At 34.7% G+C, this 15,972-nt stretch overlaps 1 protein-coding gene across 1 annotated transcript in view; it reads left to right on the top strand.

The window, feature by feature from the left end:
• The window catches only part of ablim1a (actin binding LIM protein 1a), a 41,567-nt gene that overhangs the window by 3,466 nt on the left and 22,129 nt on the right, over positions 1-15,972 (top strand). The window contains exons 2-4 of the mRNA XM_016533600.1: positions 8,211-8,345; positions 13,799-13,982; positions 14,887-14,999. Coding sequence (XP_016389086.1) covers positions 8,211-8,345; positions 13,799-13,982; positions 14,887-14,999 — 432 coding nt within the window. The remainder of the gene's footprint in view (positions 1-8,210; positions 8,346-13,798; positions 13,983-14,886; positions 15,000-15,972) is intronic.

Below are 15,972 nucleotides of genomic sequence, written 5' to 3' on the forward strand. Positions count from 1 at the left end.
TATATATATATATATAAAGAGGGCCACCAACTTTTACAATTTCTGTCTGGATTTTCTCATAAAAAGGTCTTGACTCTGACAGAATTTTAAAAGTTGTGCAAATGTGAAAGGCTATACATTTTGGATACTGTCAATACAATACATACGGACATTGTATTTGTCAGTGTCTTTCCGAATGTTCAAAAATGGACAATGAACAATTTGTATATGCATACAAATAAGATCATCCTGTCCAAACAGATGTTTAATGGCTGGTCAACCCTTTTCCGTTCAGTAGAAATGCTTCGCTTATGTTAGTGGTGCACTGTGCTTTGAGTTTCCACTGGTTTTAGTGTGCTAAAGCAGATTATGAAAGTGATTGTCTCGATTGCTAAAAAGGGATTGCATGCTGTTAATGGGATGAAAGTAATTAATTATGCTAATCAAGAGGTAGTTCCCATCTTTAATGCCAGGAAACATCTTGACACATAAAACTTTTCTGGGTGTGTGTATGAAGAGGAAAGAGCATTATGCAATGTATTAATCACTATACACGGGTGTCAAAAATGATGGTTACTGCTGTTGAAAATGAGTTTAAGTTTTATGTAACTGTAAACTTTTTCAAGCATGCTTGAGGCAACCAAAAAGGCTTTAATATTACAAGAGAACCAGCAGTCAAATCCAGCATGTCAGATTTCCTCAGTCTTTGGATTTAATGGGATTTGCTGATGTTTTGGTAAAGATTTACACATACTGATCAGTGGCCTGTGGAAACGGAACTTAATTTTGATTTTCTTAAGGAAGAAATTTTTACTTATTCTGCTGTTAAAAATTTGGGGGTCCATAAGATTTTTTAAGTTTATTTTTATTATAAAAATAAAAAAAAAAGAATACTGTTATTCAGCAGGGATGCATTAAATTGGTCAAAAGTAACAGTAATGAAATTTATAATGGTGCAAAAAAATTAAATTTTAAATAAATACAGTTCTTTAGATTTTTAATTCATCAGAGAATCCTGAATAAAAGTAAAAGTAAAAACATGTATCCGTTTCCACAAGACTGGAGTAGTGATGCTGAAAATACAGCTTTGCATCACAGGAATAAATTACATTTTAAAATCTATTCAAACAGAAAACCATCATTTCATATGGTAATAATAAAATTGTAAATATTACAGTTTTACTGTATTTTTGATCAAATAAATGCAGCCTTGAAAAAGCATAAGACTTCTTTCAAAAACATTAAAAAATCTTACCGACCCCAAACATTTGAACTGTCTGTTCCCATTGTCATTGTGTTTCTTGTAGATAATGGGGACAATGAAACAACAACAGTCGCTTAGTTAAACCTACATTTCTTTTTTTACATTTTAAGTCAAGTTAAAAGTAGTCGAAAAGCATCAATTGCGACCCTTCTTTCATTGCATTGCACTCATCCTGTGCAAAAGGCCTGTAACTACATATTTGTCGATTTATTTTCAAATTGCATTTTTCTCAGCCTTGCTTTCCAGAATCTACTGTATAGATCTGTTTGGCCCAATGAGAGGAGTGTGCTTCCTGACATACAGTGGAGAACTAAGAGCTTTTACAGGGTCATCTGAGAAGGGCAGAGACACACTGTAAGTGTGGAGTCTTGCAGCGGTGTTATTAATGGGATGACAAATCAATGAAAATGCTCTTATGTAAATAACAGTGAGTCATAATTATTTAATAGTGCAGTGCTTTTGCATAGTCATTTGAACAAATTGCTGTGAGTTTGATGCATGTGAAATAATTTTAAGATCTAAATTGGATGCAGAACTGCATGTCGTCTTGTTAGTGTACCAAAACAAATGTTTCCAAATTGTTTTCACGAGAAATAATGTGTTAGCTGTGCACTAAACCAGTCTATGATGAGGTAAAATATGTTTTTACTTACGGAAAGGCGTCCATTGATGCTTCGAAGGGGTCAAGCAGCCTTCTCTGGTTGATGATCCTCAAGTTCCCTCTGATCTAGTCTCACCAACAGATCGCCTATTCGCTCGCCACCTGATGCGAATCGCACAGAAAAAGCTGTCTGAAATCTTCAGATTCATTCTGATTGCCTTTGGGGATGTGCCGGTAAACCTGGAAGATACGCTGTGTTTACATTGAATACGCACTTTTGAAGAAGAAATAATGATTACATTTGCTAAACATTTTCCAGGGTAGTGATGTTAAATCTTTGACTTTATTGTTTTTTGGCACTTACAAGCAAGTTAACCAGATATTCACAATCAGAAAAGTTCATTCTGCTTTGCTTTTAGTTTATGCTTGTTACTTTATATGTACAATTTATATGTTACTTGCAGAATGTTTTGTTTCGTCATGAGTCCTTTCTGGTAATGTAGAGCGTCACTCAGACAGCTGTTGTACTGTGATGAGGCTAATAGGATCACAGGGATATTCATGGTGGATTAAAACCAGATCATGTCATGTCTGCTCTCATAATCCAGACAAGCCTGTGTGATCTGTAAGGATTCGTCAGGTGAAGACGGCACGGCCGGTCTGTCTCCGCACAGTCGCTGACTTGGCTGTTTAGTTATTCTGACTGCATATGTTGGGCAAATGATTTTTGAAGTGAAGAATATTTTTATTTTTATTTTTTTATGTATTTTAATATTTTTATTTCAATTTTCAAATATTTATTTATTTATTTAGTGCCATTTATATATTTTATTTCTATTTATATATTTTAGGCCTGTTCTGTGCTTTAGATGTTTATTTTATTTGCTTTTCATAGAGTTTAGAGCTGTTTTTGTGGTTTATCTTATATATCAGTCAGGGTATGACATTTTGTGTGTAGTAGTTTAGAAAAAAAGTACATTTAACATTTTAAAATTAACATTTAAAGGTGAAGAGTGTGATTTTATTCAGTTATTTATTTGTTATTTTATTTTAGTGTTTTACCCATTTTTGTCAGCTAATATATATATATATATATATATATATTAACCCTGAACCACTTGACTTGTTAAATGCTTGCTTTTAGTGTAATCAGCCAAATTGGCAGCTACTGCTTGGCAGAGCCGGTAACTTCTAGACTGCAGAGGAAGATGGGCGAGTCCTCAGATTAATGAGACAGAAAGGGGGATGGGACAGACGGACGGAGGGATGGAGGGAGGGTGGGGGCGTCAGGAGGAGACAGAGGGGTACAGGGGAGCAGGCACGCGCCCGTCTGCCTCTGTTGTTATAGGACACGTTCAGCTTTCTGTCATTCACGTTTTCCTCTTTTATTCATCCGTATTAGATTTTTTTGCTCTGCTATTTGGATGCTGCATTTCTCATCTCACTGGATACGACTCTACCGCTGCTGATTATTGATTCATCTGATGGTCATGGTCAAGAAGAAAGGTAATTGAGTGTGTGTGTTTTGGCGAGAGTTACTGACCATCTTTAAATCTCAATGTGGTCACAATGCACGCTTTTAAGAGTAAATAGTCACTTCTATACATTTCAAGAGGTTTATCAGAAGTGAATCTTGAGGATCACATGCTGTTCTTCATCTGCAGAGATGCTGGATTGATCCCACCTCTTATTTAAGGTGATTGTGATGCTGTATTGGCTCAACACATGTTGATGATCTTAGTTTATGTCCAGGTTGCACCGTGTGCTATCTGAATCACAGGAACTGTTATATAAGAGAAAGAGTCGTACCTGTCAGGTCTGCAGGTTATTGGATCAGAGCTGTCGGTCAGTTATTTGTGGGATTGTTTAATCTGAGTTTGTGGCACATCTCCGTTGTTTCGGCAGTGTTGCAGTTTTAAATGGGATGCAGAAGCGTGAGGTAGACACGCGCAGACCGCAGCCGTCGCCATAGCAACACTCACAGGAAGGTAGAGGCCATTGTTGTGTCTCGCCTGCAGTGGCCTCTTTCGCTTTTAGGGTGTCTCTTTAAAGACGTCTCATCCCTGCTGCAGTTCATCTGCAGAGACGCAGTGTTTAGGTTCATTTCCAGCACTGACTAATGAATATAAATGGAACATTTATTACAGTCTTGTTTTAATACTGCAGAGGGAAGACTGCAAGTGTAAAATTTATATTTGTATGCATCCACACTCTCAGAAAAAAAGGTACAAAAGCTGTCACTGGGGCGCTACCTTTTCAAAAGGTACACTTTTGTACCTTTTAGATACTAAGATGTACACTTTGGATACTAATATGAACCTTTAAGGTACCAACATGGACTCTTTAGGTACAAAGTTGCGCCTTTTGAAAAGGTACCACCCCAGTGACAACTTTTGTACCTTTTTTTCTGAGAGTTCACATGTAGGTACACTTGATTTAAAAATGTACCAAGTTAATTATTTTAAGATTTGTCCTTATAGATTTATATCCTTATAGACTTCTGTTATTGATTTATTTGAGAATATATTTAGCTCTTTCCTTTTAAATAATCAAAATCAAAAGTAATTTGATAATATGTAATAATGTGATACTACAGTATTGGGTTGCTGGCATAAAAATGTCTAAAAAGTGCCAAGGATTTCTATTTTTATACATAAAGGGACAAGCAAACACTGCTAAAATTGTCATATAAAATCACCATGTAAAAGTAAGATATTTTTTTATAATAAAATACTATTTTTTTTTATTTTGTTTTTATTTTTATTTTGCACTTGGTGCCCATGGTGGCATTTAATTTGGTTAGTTTCTACCAAGTTTGATACACAACAAACAAAACATCTCCACTCTTATATAGCCTAATCAGCAGTAATTATAATAAGCATAATTATAAGCAGTCATTATTATATATTTTTTGTTTGTTTTTTGAAGGTTGTATTAAATTGATCAAAAAATTACAGTAAAGACATTTATAATGTATAATGTAAAATATTTCTCTTTTAAATAAATGCTGTTCTTTCAACATTGCTAATCATCAAATCAGCAAATTAGAATGATTGATTGAGGATGATGTGACACTGAAGACTGGAGTAATGATGCTGAAAATTCAGTTTACAGGATTAAATTAGATTTTAAATTAGATTTAAATAGAAATAAGCTATTTCTCAGTACTGCTGTTTTTTTATAGTATTTTGATCAAATAAATATATAGCCGTGGTGAGCATAAGAGATTTTTTTTTTTCAAAAACATAAAAAATTCTTACCAAAAAAAGTTTGAAGGGTAGTGTACTTTGGAATTTAAGGCCCAAAAACATGGTAAATTTAATGTTAATGCCATGGTATTTTTGTCCAAATTCTAAGGAATTGCATGTACCCTTCATGAGAAGCCAATCCTATAAAGAACTGTACTGAGCTTGCAGGGAAGCAAATAAATATAAAATGATAGATGAATCTGGACAAATGTTGTAAGTATTGATAAAAATGTACTCCATCTTTGTGTATTCTGTGTATTTCTCTAGTTACTAGAGTATTGTGTTGTTAGCTTAGCAACATGCTAGTGCAAAACTCTTTTGAAATGAATTGCATTCCCTATCATACACCAATCTCGATTCATCCCAGTGAAGGCAGCTGTCTGTAGTGAGTAGAGCGAGTCAGTCGGGCTGTAGTGTCTGTGATGCTGATGTAATATCAGTAATGCTGTGCTCTCAGAGCTAGAGGTTAACTCTTCTGACCAGCCCACTTAATCTTGTGCCACTTCTGAGCTTAATCAGCATAAATGCCTGCTTGTGTGGAGGAAGTGTTCTATAAAGCTTCACTAAGAGTTTGGATGAAGTACTTGAAGTACAGTAGCTGTCATCTACTCTCCTGTATTATTGCTACTAAGCATGTGGGACCCATCAGTGCAGTTTTTTACATTAGTGAGTCATTTATATGGCTTGTAGACTGTAAGAATGGTTATACGACAGAAATAAGCTTGCAATTGTGAGATATAAAGTCACAGTTACTTTTTTTATTGATTTTTTACAGGCTTCCATAAGGACCTGGTTCATATCTAGAGACCAGAATATCTATGTGTAAATTATAAGATGACCTGTTTTTTGGGAACGCACACTGGATCGTCACATTTTCACTTCCAAAAATTATACATTTAACAATATTTTACTGTAAAATTACATTAGGTCAACTACAGTTTTTCACCATACAGCATAAGGGAACTACTGTTAACAGTTTTTTTTTCCCTGGTAGAATTTTAGGAGTCTTTTTAAGAAATTATTACTTTTTATTCGCAAGGATACATTAAATTGATCAAAAGTGGCAGTAAAGACATTTATAATGTTGCAAAAGATTTCTATTTCAAATAAAGGATGTTCTTTTGAACTTTCTATTCATCAAAGAATCCTGAAAAAAAGTTACTTGTTTCCCTAAACCAGAGCAGATGTTTTTAACATAAATAATAAGACTTGTTTAATAATAAAAAATTTACATGTAATTTTACAGTAAAATACTGTGAAATGTTCAGTTTGAGGAAGTAAAAAACAAAAACAAACAAAAAACAAGTTGTTTATACTTCACAGTGAAAACTGTAAATTGATGTTCCCAGAATTCTCATTAGAGTACATTAGGGTTGGATGTTAATGACATTTTTTAAACTGTAAATTTAGGTACAGTCTGTAAAACTTAAAATGTTGCTACTGTATTTTTTACAGTTAACTACTGGTTCTTTCACTTTTTTCACCATATAGGGTAAGGGATCTTATCGTTAACCAATTAATAGTTTTTATATTTATAATTTTTACAGTCTTTTACCATGAAATATTATGACATTTTTTACAGTGTATTCTGTAATTAATATATATATATATATATATATATATATATATGAAATTTAGGTCACTTCTACACTGTCCTACTAATATAGTCAAATAAATAAATAAAAGAAATACCCTAGCAACATCCACAACACCATAGCATCTTGTCAGTGAATTTTGCATGAGCAAGCACCACTCAAATCTTGTTTTAATCTCATAAAAGCAAGGAAACAATTGAGACTGGTTCATTTACATTTTATCTCACTGTACTTGTTCCCCTTTTTCATGTTTTTAAATGCAATTTCATTGATATTTTCATGAATACTGAATATGTTTGGAGGATAATGGTGCTTTAGCTCTGGCAGTGAGAGATACGGCTCTGATCCCACTTTCCAGTGCTTTGTTTGGCCTGGGACCGGAGGGTGGAGAGTGTGTGGAAAGGGGGCAGGGAAAGAGAGTCGCCTCATAAATATGTATGAAAAAAGTCTGCGTCTGCGAAATGAATGTCCCACGAGACTCGTACAATCCAGCACACATGCACTGGTGCCCTTGTCTGTCTGTGTTTGATGCTCGACACTCCGGGACAGAATCAGTCGCTCCTCCTGGATTAGTGTAGACTCAGCTGAGAGAGGGAATGGTACGTTAGAATGGAGTACACTTAAAAATAAAGCCTCCAAATGGGGGTTTTCACCATAAGAAGAACCATTTGGTTTCCCCAAATAACCTTTCAGTGAACAGTTCTTAAAAATGACCACTTTTTTCTATAGTGTCAAGAGCATTTTAACAATATGAAAACTTTTCCACTATAAGGAACATTTTGTGGAATGGAAAGACTTCTTCATGAAACCATCAATGCCAATGCAGAACCTTGACAAATAGAGGATCACTATAGTAGAGGATGTTTTGGATACGTATATGTCTCAATGCACAATTGATATTTAGGTTTTGTGGACATCTGAGGTGATGTGGTATTTTTGAAAGGGATATTTGATGGTACAGGATCTGCTGTATGGATTTTATTGGAGGCAGAGACATGCATTTATACAGTCTTGTGACCTTTTTATGTTTTCAGCACTGTTTGCAATTTGATTTCAAAGGTGCAGTGATACTTGTTTTGTTTAGACATACACTACTATCCAGAAGTTTGTGGTAAGATTTTTTTAAATGTTACAGATGTGCTGCTTATTTTTGTTGGAAACCAACCATAATACACTTTATTTTTCAGGATTCTTTGATGAATAGAAAGTTCCAAAGAACAACATATTTTTATGTAAATGTGTATATTTTTTAAACATTATAAATGTCTTCACTTCACTTTTCATAATTTTAATGCATCCTTTCCACAAAAAAAAAAAAAAAACCTCTGACCTTAAACCTTGCACAGAAGTGTACTTAAGCTTGGCTTTGTAATACAGGCCAAAGTGGACTATGTTAATGAATGGAATATTGTATTTCACATGCAGTAGCTCTGCACAAGCATCTCATATTCCACACATACTTGCGCTATTGCTCTGTAAGTACTAGTACAGACAATGACACATTTTGTGTTCTTTCTGTACAGTGGCCCATACACAGGAAGCTCACCACCAGACGGAGAAGCCTTTGATACGCTGTGCTAAATGTGAGGAGGTGTGCAAGGGAGAGGTGTTACGAGTGCAGGCCAAACACTTCCACATCAAGTGCTTCACATGCAAAGGTGAGTGAATGAATGTCTTATGCACATATACAAACTGTCAGTCCCTATTACATATATTGGAGATATTGAGTGCCATGAAGCCAAATGCTGAATGAGGAAGAGATGTAAATTAGAATTATGATATGTGCGAAATATTCAGAGACCGAATCTATTAGTCTTTAGAAAAGGAGAGGTATATACTGGACTTTTCCTGTTGTCTATTTTGTAGCTCTTAAACTGAAAGCACAACAATCTAATAACATGTCTGGGTCATATTTTACCATGCACAAAATCAAAAGAAAAGCATAAGAAATTAATTTTCTTTTCATTTTACTGAACAATGTTAAGTAGACAGTTTTTGACAGTTTTTGTGCATTTGGTTGCATATTCAAAGTGAAATCCTCCCTGTCTGAGATTCTGTAAGTTCTGGTTTGCTGAGTTTTTCCTATAAATGTTTCTGAAGGCTGTCTTAACACCTCTTGTGTGCGTCTCCTATGACTCATCTCTCCTGCAAGAATTCAGGATCACTGTGTTACTATTATAGATGAGCTCCAGCTTGACCTGTTTAGCATGTGTTTCTCAGAATCTAGTGTTAATATAGCATTACCTCTCTATGGACAGGTGAGGTTACCAACAACAGTGAGTCACAATTTACATGGCAGTAGACAACATGAACTTTATTTTATTTATAATTCATTTAAACATTGTAATTATTATATTTTATTACAGGGTTAAGTTGTTGAATGATACAATGAACAACTAGAACGTACAGTATACACTCTTTATGTACATTTTAACCTAAAATCTTTATATTAACAAAAATGTAATAAGTATATTTTATTAACTTGTTTTTTTATTCATTTATGGACTACTGAAATCATTGTTTAATGCTAATTTCAAATCATAAGGCTCATATGACTTTGAAATATACATATTTTTAACATAACTTTTTTCTGTTTTTTTTTTGTTTTTTTAAGACAAGGGTTATTATGTGACATTACTGACATAGTGTCTGATTTACCACGTCACTCAGGGTCATTATAGTAATCCCACCAAATCCATCTGCTTTTAACAAAACACTCAAGATTATGCTGACTATTTTGTCAGCAACCCTTGAGTCACGTATAGTCCTGGATATAATACAGTCCTACATTGCGAAGTAAATCCTGTCATGCCTGAGCTGTGATCCAATTAACCCAGAGACTTTCCCTCTGTCCCGCTGTCCCACTTCAGTTAGAGAGAGCAGCATTATGATGTAAGATCTGCGCTGTGAGAACCAGTAAAGCTGACTGACACAGTCACATCTAATATGTGGCGCGTGACAATTTTTGGGGATTGATTAATGGAAGGAGCCTTGTACATATATACACTACAGGTCAAAGTTTGTACATTTTTGTTGTTCACATTTTAGATTAATCGTCATCAAAACTATGAAATAACACAATATAGAATTTATGTAGTGATCAGAATTGAAGTACAGATGTATGCTGGACAGTTCCTGCACTGCTCCATCTCAAATAAAATAAAATAAAATTGAAGTTTTCTACAAAACTAATTTGCAATAATATGTGTGTGTATGTGTGTGTGTGTGTGTATATATATATATACAGGTGCATCTCAATAAATTAGAATGTCGTGGAAAAGTTCATTTATTTCAGTAATATAAGAAGCTTTAGCCTGTTTCAGGCACCGACTTTCAACATGAAATATGTTTCTTATTTTTTTCACTGTAATATTAGAAATATTAAGGGAATAAATGAAAACAGTTAAATATATATATATATATAATTTTTATTTGATTATTTTACAGTCACAGGGCTAAATTATACGTTGAAACATGACTTTGATAAATACTTTCTTTCTGTCACACTGAAGGTGTTTTTGGGGAACACTTTTAAAAAGTTACTTTTAAAAATAGTGTATCACTTAAATAATTGCTTTACTTAAAAAGTAACATATTACATATATGGAAATTTTTAGCACTAAGCAGCCTGATTTGTCATCGTTTGTTGGTTTTGTTGTGCTTTTTAGCTTCAGCTAGACAGAAAGATCTCAGATATACGGTATGTTGAATATTTAATACCTCACCCAGCCCTTTTTTCCTCACACAGGACTGAGTTCATGCCATTCTCTGACCTCACTAGCCTCTAAATAAATCACAGACAGAGACAAAATGACATTGACTGAGGAAAAGATAGAAAGAGTGACTCAGCAGGCCTATTTTTGAACTAGGGATTTAACAGTTCTTAAATTATAAATGTGCAAGGTGAGAATGAGAATGAGATATTAAACTCTTTTGTGCCAACTCTTGATCAGACTACACAGAAACTGGAGTTGAATTTGAACATGACCTGTAGTAATCTGAGCAGATAATCAGTGTAAGAGCTAATCATCTAATTTGTGTTCAACACCCTCAGGGATTATGCCATCCTTACTGTAAATCTGTGTAATAATAATCATCTTATCTAATCATCTAATCATTTCAGAGCAGACTAAAGACGACTAGATCATTATTTTCTGTGTTTGTAGGCACACAACCTGCTTTACTTCCATAATGTGACGAATTATGTACAATAAGACCCATGTGTATTAAAGGAATGGTTTACCCAAAATGAAAATTTGCTTAAAATTTGACTCACCTTTAGGCCATTCAAGATGTCGATGTGTTTGTTTTTATAATCAGAACAGATTTGGAGAAATTTAGCGTTACATCACTAATGGATCACACCAATGGATCCTCTGCAGTGAATGGGTGCCGTCAGAATGAGAGCCCAAACAGCTGATAAAAACATCACAATAATCCACAAGTAGTCCATACGACTCCAGTCCATCAATTAACATCTTGTGAAGGGAAAAGCTGCATGTTTGTAAGAAAAAATACATCATTAAGGCATTTTAACTTTACACTGTCACTTCTGACAAAAATGCGAGTTCATAATCCATAATATTGTTTTCTCCAGTGAAAAAAAAATCCATCCCCTGTTATTCTCTAACACCAAAATCCACCAAAATATTTGTTTAGAACAGTTTTGGACTGTTTTCACTTGTAAATGGTGCTTGATCTTTGTATATTCTTTTCTCCTTATTCAGAAGATACTTTTTCACTGGAGAAAGCAAAATTATGGAGAGGGAGGAAATTAAAAATGTATTTATCTTTTCTTTTTTTTTGCTTTTTTTCTTCACAAGATGTTAAGTAATGTACTGGAGTCGTATGGATTACTTGTGGATTATTGTGATGTTTTTATCAGCTGTTTGGACTCTGATTCTGACGGCACCCATTCACTGCAGAGGATCCATTGGTGAGCAAGTGATGGAATGCTACATTTCTCCAAATCTGTTCAGATGATGAAACAAATTCATCTTCATCTTGGATGGCCTGAGGGTGAGTAAACTTTCAGAAAATGTTCATTTTGAGGTGAACTAATCCTTTAAGAAAGTGTTTTTTGAAGAACAAAAGACATATTTATTACACATACTGGTAAAAAAAATTTATAGCCTGAATGCACTGTAAGTCACTTTGGATAAAAGTGTCTGCTAAATGCATAAATTATTATTAAATTATATTTAAGCATTTTAAATATTTTTTAATGCATGAACATTTCAGTTTTCCAATTGCATATCTATTTTTAAGAGTTTATATTTAGAAAATGTTTACATCATTCTTAAATTTCTTAAAACACATACAAATGCATGTAATTTTAAAGTTAAAACTAAAACTATGAGCTCAGAATGAAATGAATAAAAGTTTAAAATCTGAATCTTGAAGTTAATTAATTCTTTTGTGTCTGGGTCGTCCAGAGATGGAAGTCGGCTTGTAGGAAATGTGTCTGTCTGTGAGTCCATTTCTTATTCATTTATTCATCAGATCAAATGATTCAGTGATGATTTCCACATTTTCAAAGGACATGCTGTCATATTGTTTATTCCCTAGTAGACTGATATTGTTGTGGTGCGTTTTTTGGTTCAGGTTAACTTAGGGATGCTGGGATGAATATTTTTGTGTCTTTTTTTGCTCTTAGACCCTTTTACTTGTGTTAAAGTTGCATTAAATACACTTTTCCATAGTAAATAGTATGTTATTCAATTATAGTATTAAAATAATACATGTAATTTGCATATTTATAATTCATATTTCTCTCACATGATCTGTGAAACTACCATGGGTTTGAGTTGTCCTCATACAGCCCCTGCAAAAGTTTCTCAGTGCAAAAACTCATTGTAGAAGGTGTAGAAGGCTATGAGAAACACTGGAGTCAGTTACATAACAGCACTGCAGAGCTCTCCTGCATACTACAGTACGTACACATTGTTCACGTCTATTATACTTCCACTTGCTTGTTCTCTCTGTAAATCTCACACGCTGCAATAGTCACGGCCTCGAGTCTCCCCACAGGGACCCAGAATGAGGTGCGGAAAGCCATGAAAGATGGTTACATATCAGTATTGTTTTTGTGTTAGTGTTTTGGAAAACCAGACTCCAAACAGAAAGTGGCCAAAGGAGCTCTTAAGAGCTTAAAATGAAACACAATGAGCTCTAAATATGTTTCAGATATAGCCTGTTGGTTCAGATTAGACATTTCAAGGTTTTCTGACTATTATGTTTTCTCAAGATCATGGTCTGGCCATTGTCCTCCACTGAGGTTTGTTTTTACAGTTGCTATTTCTTGTGCGCCAATTATGCTGCATTATCCTGTTACAAGAACAGAAATGCATGATAAAGAAAACATTATATCCTTTGCAAAATCAAGGTTTACCCCCAAGTTTTTGTCATAATTTGTTCACCGGCTGTTGTTCCAAATCTTTGTGACTTTTTTTTACAAAATATTTTTGAAAAATGAGTTAGGACTGGGGCTATATTGAGCTCCAACATGACTGGGCTATATAGCTAAAATATATAAATAAATAAATATATATAGAGAGATGCAGTGGGCATCATTAAGATATATCTCTATATTTATGTACTTTGATCTTTGTGCACTGAACCAGCTTAAAAGCGTGCTTTTTATTAATTTATAGAAACCATAATTTTGGCTAAACAGCAATTGCATTCAAAAGTTTTCATGTAAGAAATAAAATACTCTGTATGCTCTGAATATTTTACCTATATTTTGGTTAAAATATTCAGGGCATATTTTTCAAATTGCAGTATATAGTTCAGTACTGTATATCAGTATACAGTAATAAACAGCAGTATTTACTTACATATATTTTAATTAAACATTTTATTGCAACAAAAAATGCCACACGTGAACTTAAGTAAACAATTTTGATCAATACTGCACACTATTCAAATTCACATTTATTTCCTCTGCCATTTTGGCTACTGAAGTTTAAATCAGAGATGCAAATAAAGTGAGACTAGTCACTGGATATTGGTAGGGACATGTCCCTAGCATCCCTACTAAATTCTACACCCTTGTAACATTTTGATCATAATTCATAAAAAGCATGCATTTGTTTGTGTTTTGCTTTAGTATGTGGATGCGATCTGGCTCAGGGAGGATTCTTCATGAAGAATGGAGAATATCTGTGCACTCTGGACTACCAGCGTATCCACGGCACCCTCTGTAACATCTGTGGAGAGTTTGTGGAAGGGGAGGTGGTGACTGCGCTCGGCAAGACCTACCACCCAACATGCTTTGTGTGCACAATCTGCAAGTAAGAGCCTATGGACACTCACACACACACACACACACACACACAACCTAATAAGAATGAGATGCACTCCTCCAAACTAAAGGTCTGAATAGGTCTCATTAATTTACTTGCCATCCCTGAGAAAAGTTTTATTACTTAGATCTTTCTCATTCATAGCTCAAGACACTCTTTGTTTACATTTCATTTAAATATCATTTAACTTTACGTTTAGGTGTTTCTCACAAATATTGTGGACACCATTCTTCAAGTAAGAGCCTATGGGCACTCACAAACACACACTCACACACACACACACACCAATCTTCAAGTGAGAGCCTATGGACACACACACACACACACACACACACACACACACACCATTCTTCAAGTAAGAGCCTATGGACACTCACACACACACACATACACACACACACACACCAATCTTCAAGTAAGAGCCTATGGACACTCACACACACACACATACACACACACACACACCAATCTTCAAGTAAGAGCCTATGGACACTCACACACACACACATACACACACACACACACCAATCTTCAAGTAAGAGCCTATGGACACTCACACACACACACATACACACACACACACACCAATCTTCAAGTAAGAGCCTATGGACACTCACACACACACACATACACACACACACACACCAATCTTCAAGTAAGAGCCTATGGACACTCACACACACACACATACACACACACACACACCAATCTTCAAGTAAGAGCCTATGGACACTCACACACACACACATACACACACACACACACCAATCTTCAAGTAAGAGCCTATGGACACACACACACAGGACATTATACAGTCATTGTCATTGTGGTTTATGGTAAGTCCAACACTGAGAGGAGATTTAACAGGGATCGTATATTTTCTGACCTACAGGAGACCATTTCCTGCTGGAGACAGAGTTACGTTCAATGGCAAGGACTGTCTGTGTCAGTACTGCTCAGAGCCCATGTCTCCAGGACCCACCAAAGATGTTGTGGGACCCAGCAGTGAGTGCAGGAACCGCACATCTAAACCTCCATATGAGTTAATGTAACATAACCGCTCAAGTTCAAATTGTCAGGGTCATATTTCAACCCAAAATCTAGATAAAATAACTAGTTTTATTCATGACAATTAAAAGCATTTCCAACCAGATTAATAAAAAGCTCATTCCCATTAGTAAACTATGTAAATAAGTATTTATACATTTGCTATGCTACCTTGATTTTTGCACCTTTTTTGACTTTTTGAATACATTGCATTTACTATATATTTATATTGAATATAATTATTTGAAATTGTATATATATTTTACATTTTTTTATTATTTTTAATATATATATATATATGTGTGTGTGTGTGTGTGTGTGTGCGTGCGTGTTTTTTATATAATCATATATGCTGCATTTATTTGACCAAAAAGACAGTAAATCAGTAAGAAATTAAACACATTTCCAGCCAAATCAACAAAAAGATAATTTCCATTAGTGAAATGTGAGAAAATGTTATATTATTTAAAATGTAAAAATTTTTACACATCATGGTAGAATTTGTTATGCTACCTTGAATTGTTGCATTATTTATGAATTCATTAGCTCCAACATTTAGAGATATTTAAAGGGTTAGTTCACCCAAAAATGAAAATTAGCCCATAAAGGACTCGCCCTCAAGTCATCCTAGGTGTATATGACTTTCTTCTTTCAGACGAATCCAGTCGGAGTTATATTAAAAATGGTCTTTGATCTTTCAAGCTGTTTAATGCCACTTAGCGGGTGTTGCATGCATCAGTCCAAAAGAAGTTCAATAAAAAGCACCCATCCATACAAAAAGTGTCTCACACGGCTCCGGTGGTTGAACAAAGGCCTCCTGCAGCGAATCGATGCGTTTTTGTAAGAAAAATATCCATATTCAAAACGTAATAATCACTTTAATCTAGCTTGCGCCAACAGTTGTACACAGAAGCAGTTCCGGGAGCATGAC

Source organism: Sinocyclocheilus rhinocerous, unplaced genomic scaffold, assembly GCF_001515625.1.
Source record: "Sinocyclocheilus rhinocerous isolate Xijiao unplaced genomic scaffold, SAMN03320098_v1.1 scaffold304, whole genome shotgun sequence".
NCBI lineage: Eukaryota > Metazoa > Chordata > Actinopteri > Cypriniformes > Cyprinidae > Sinocyclocheilus > Sinocyclocheilus rhinocerous.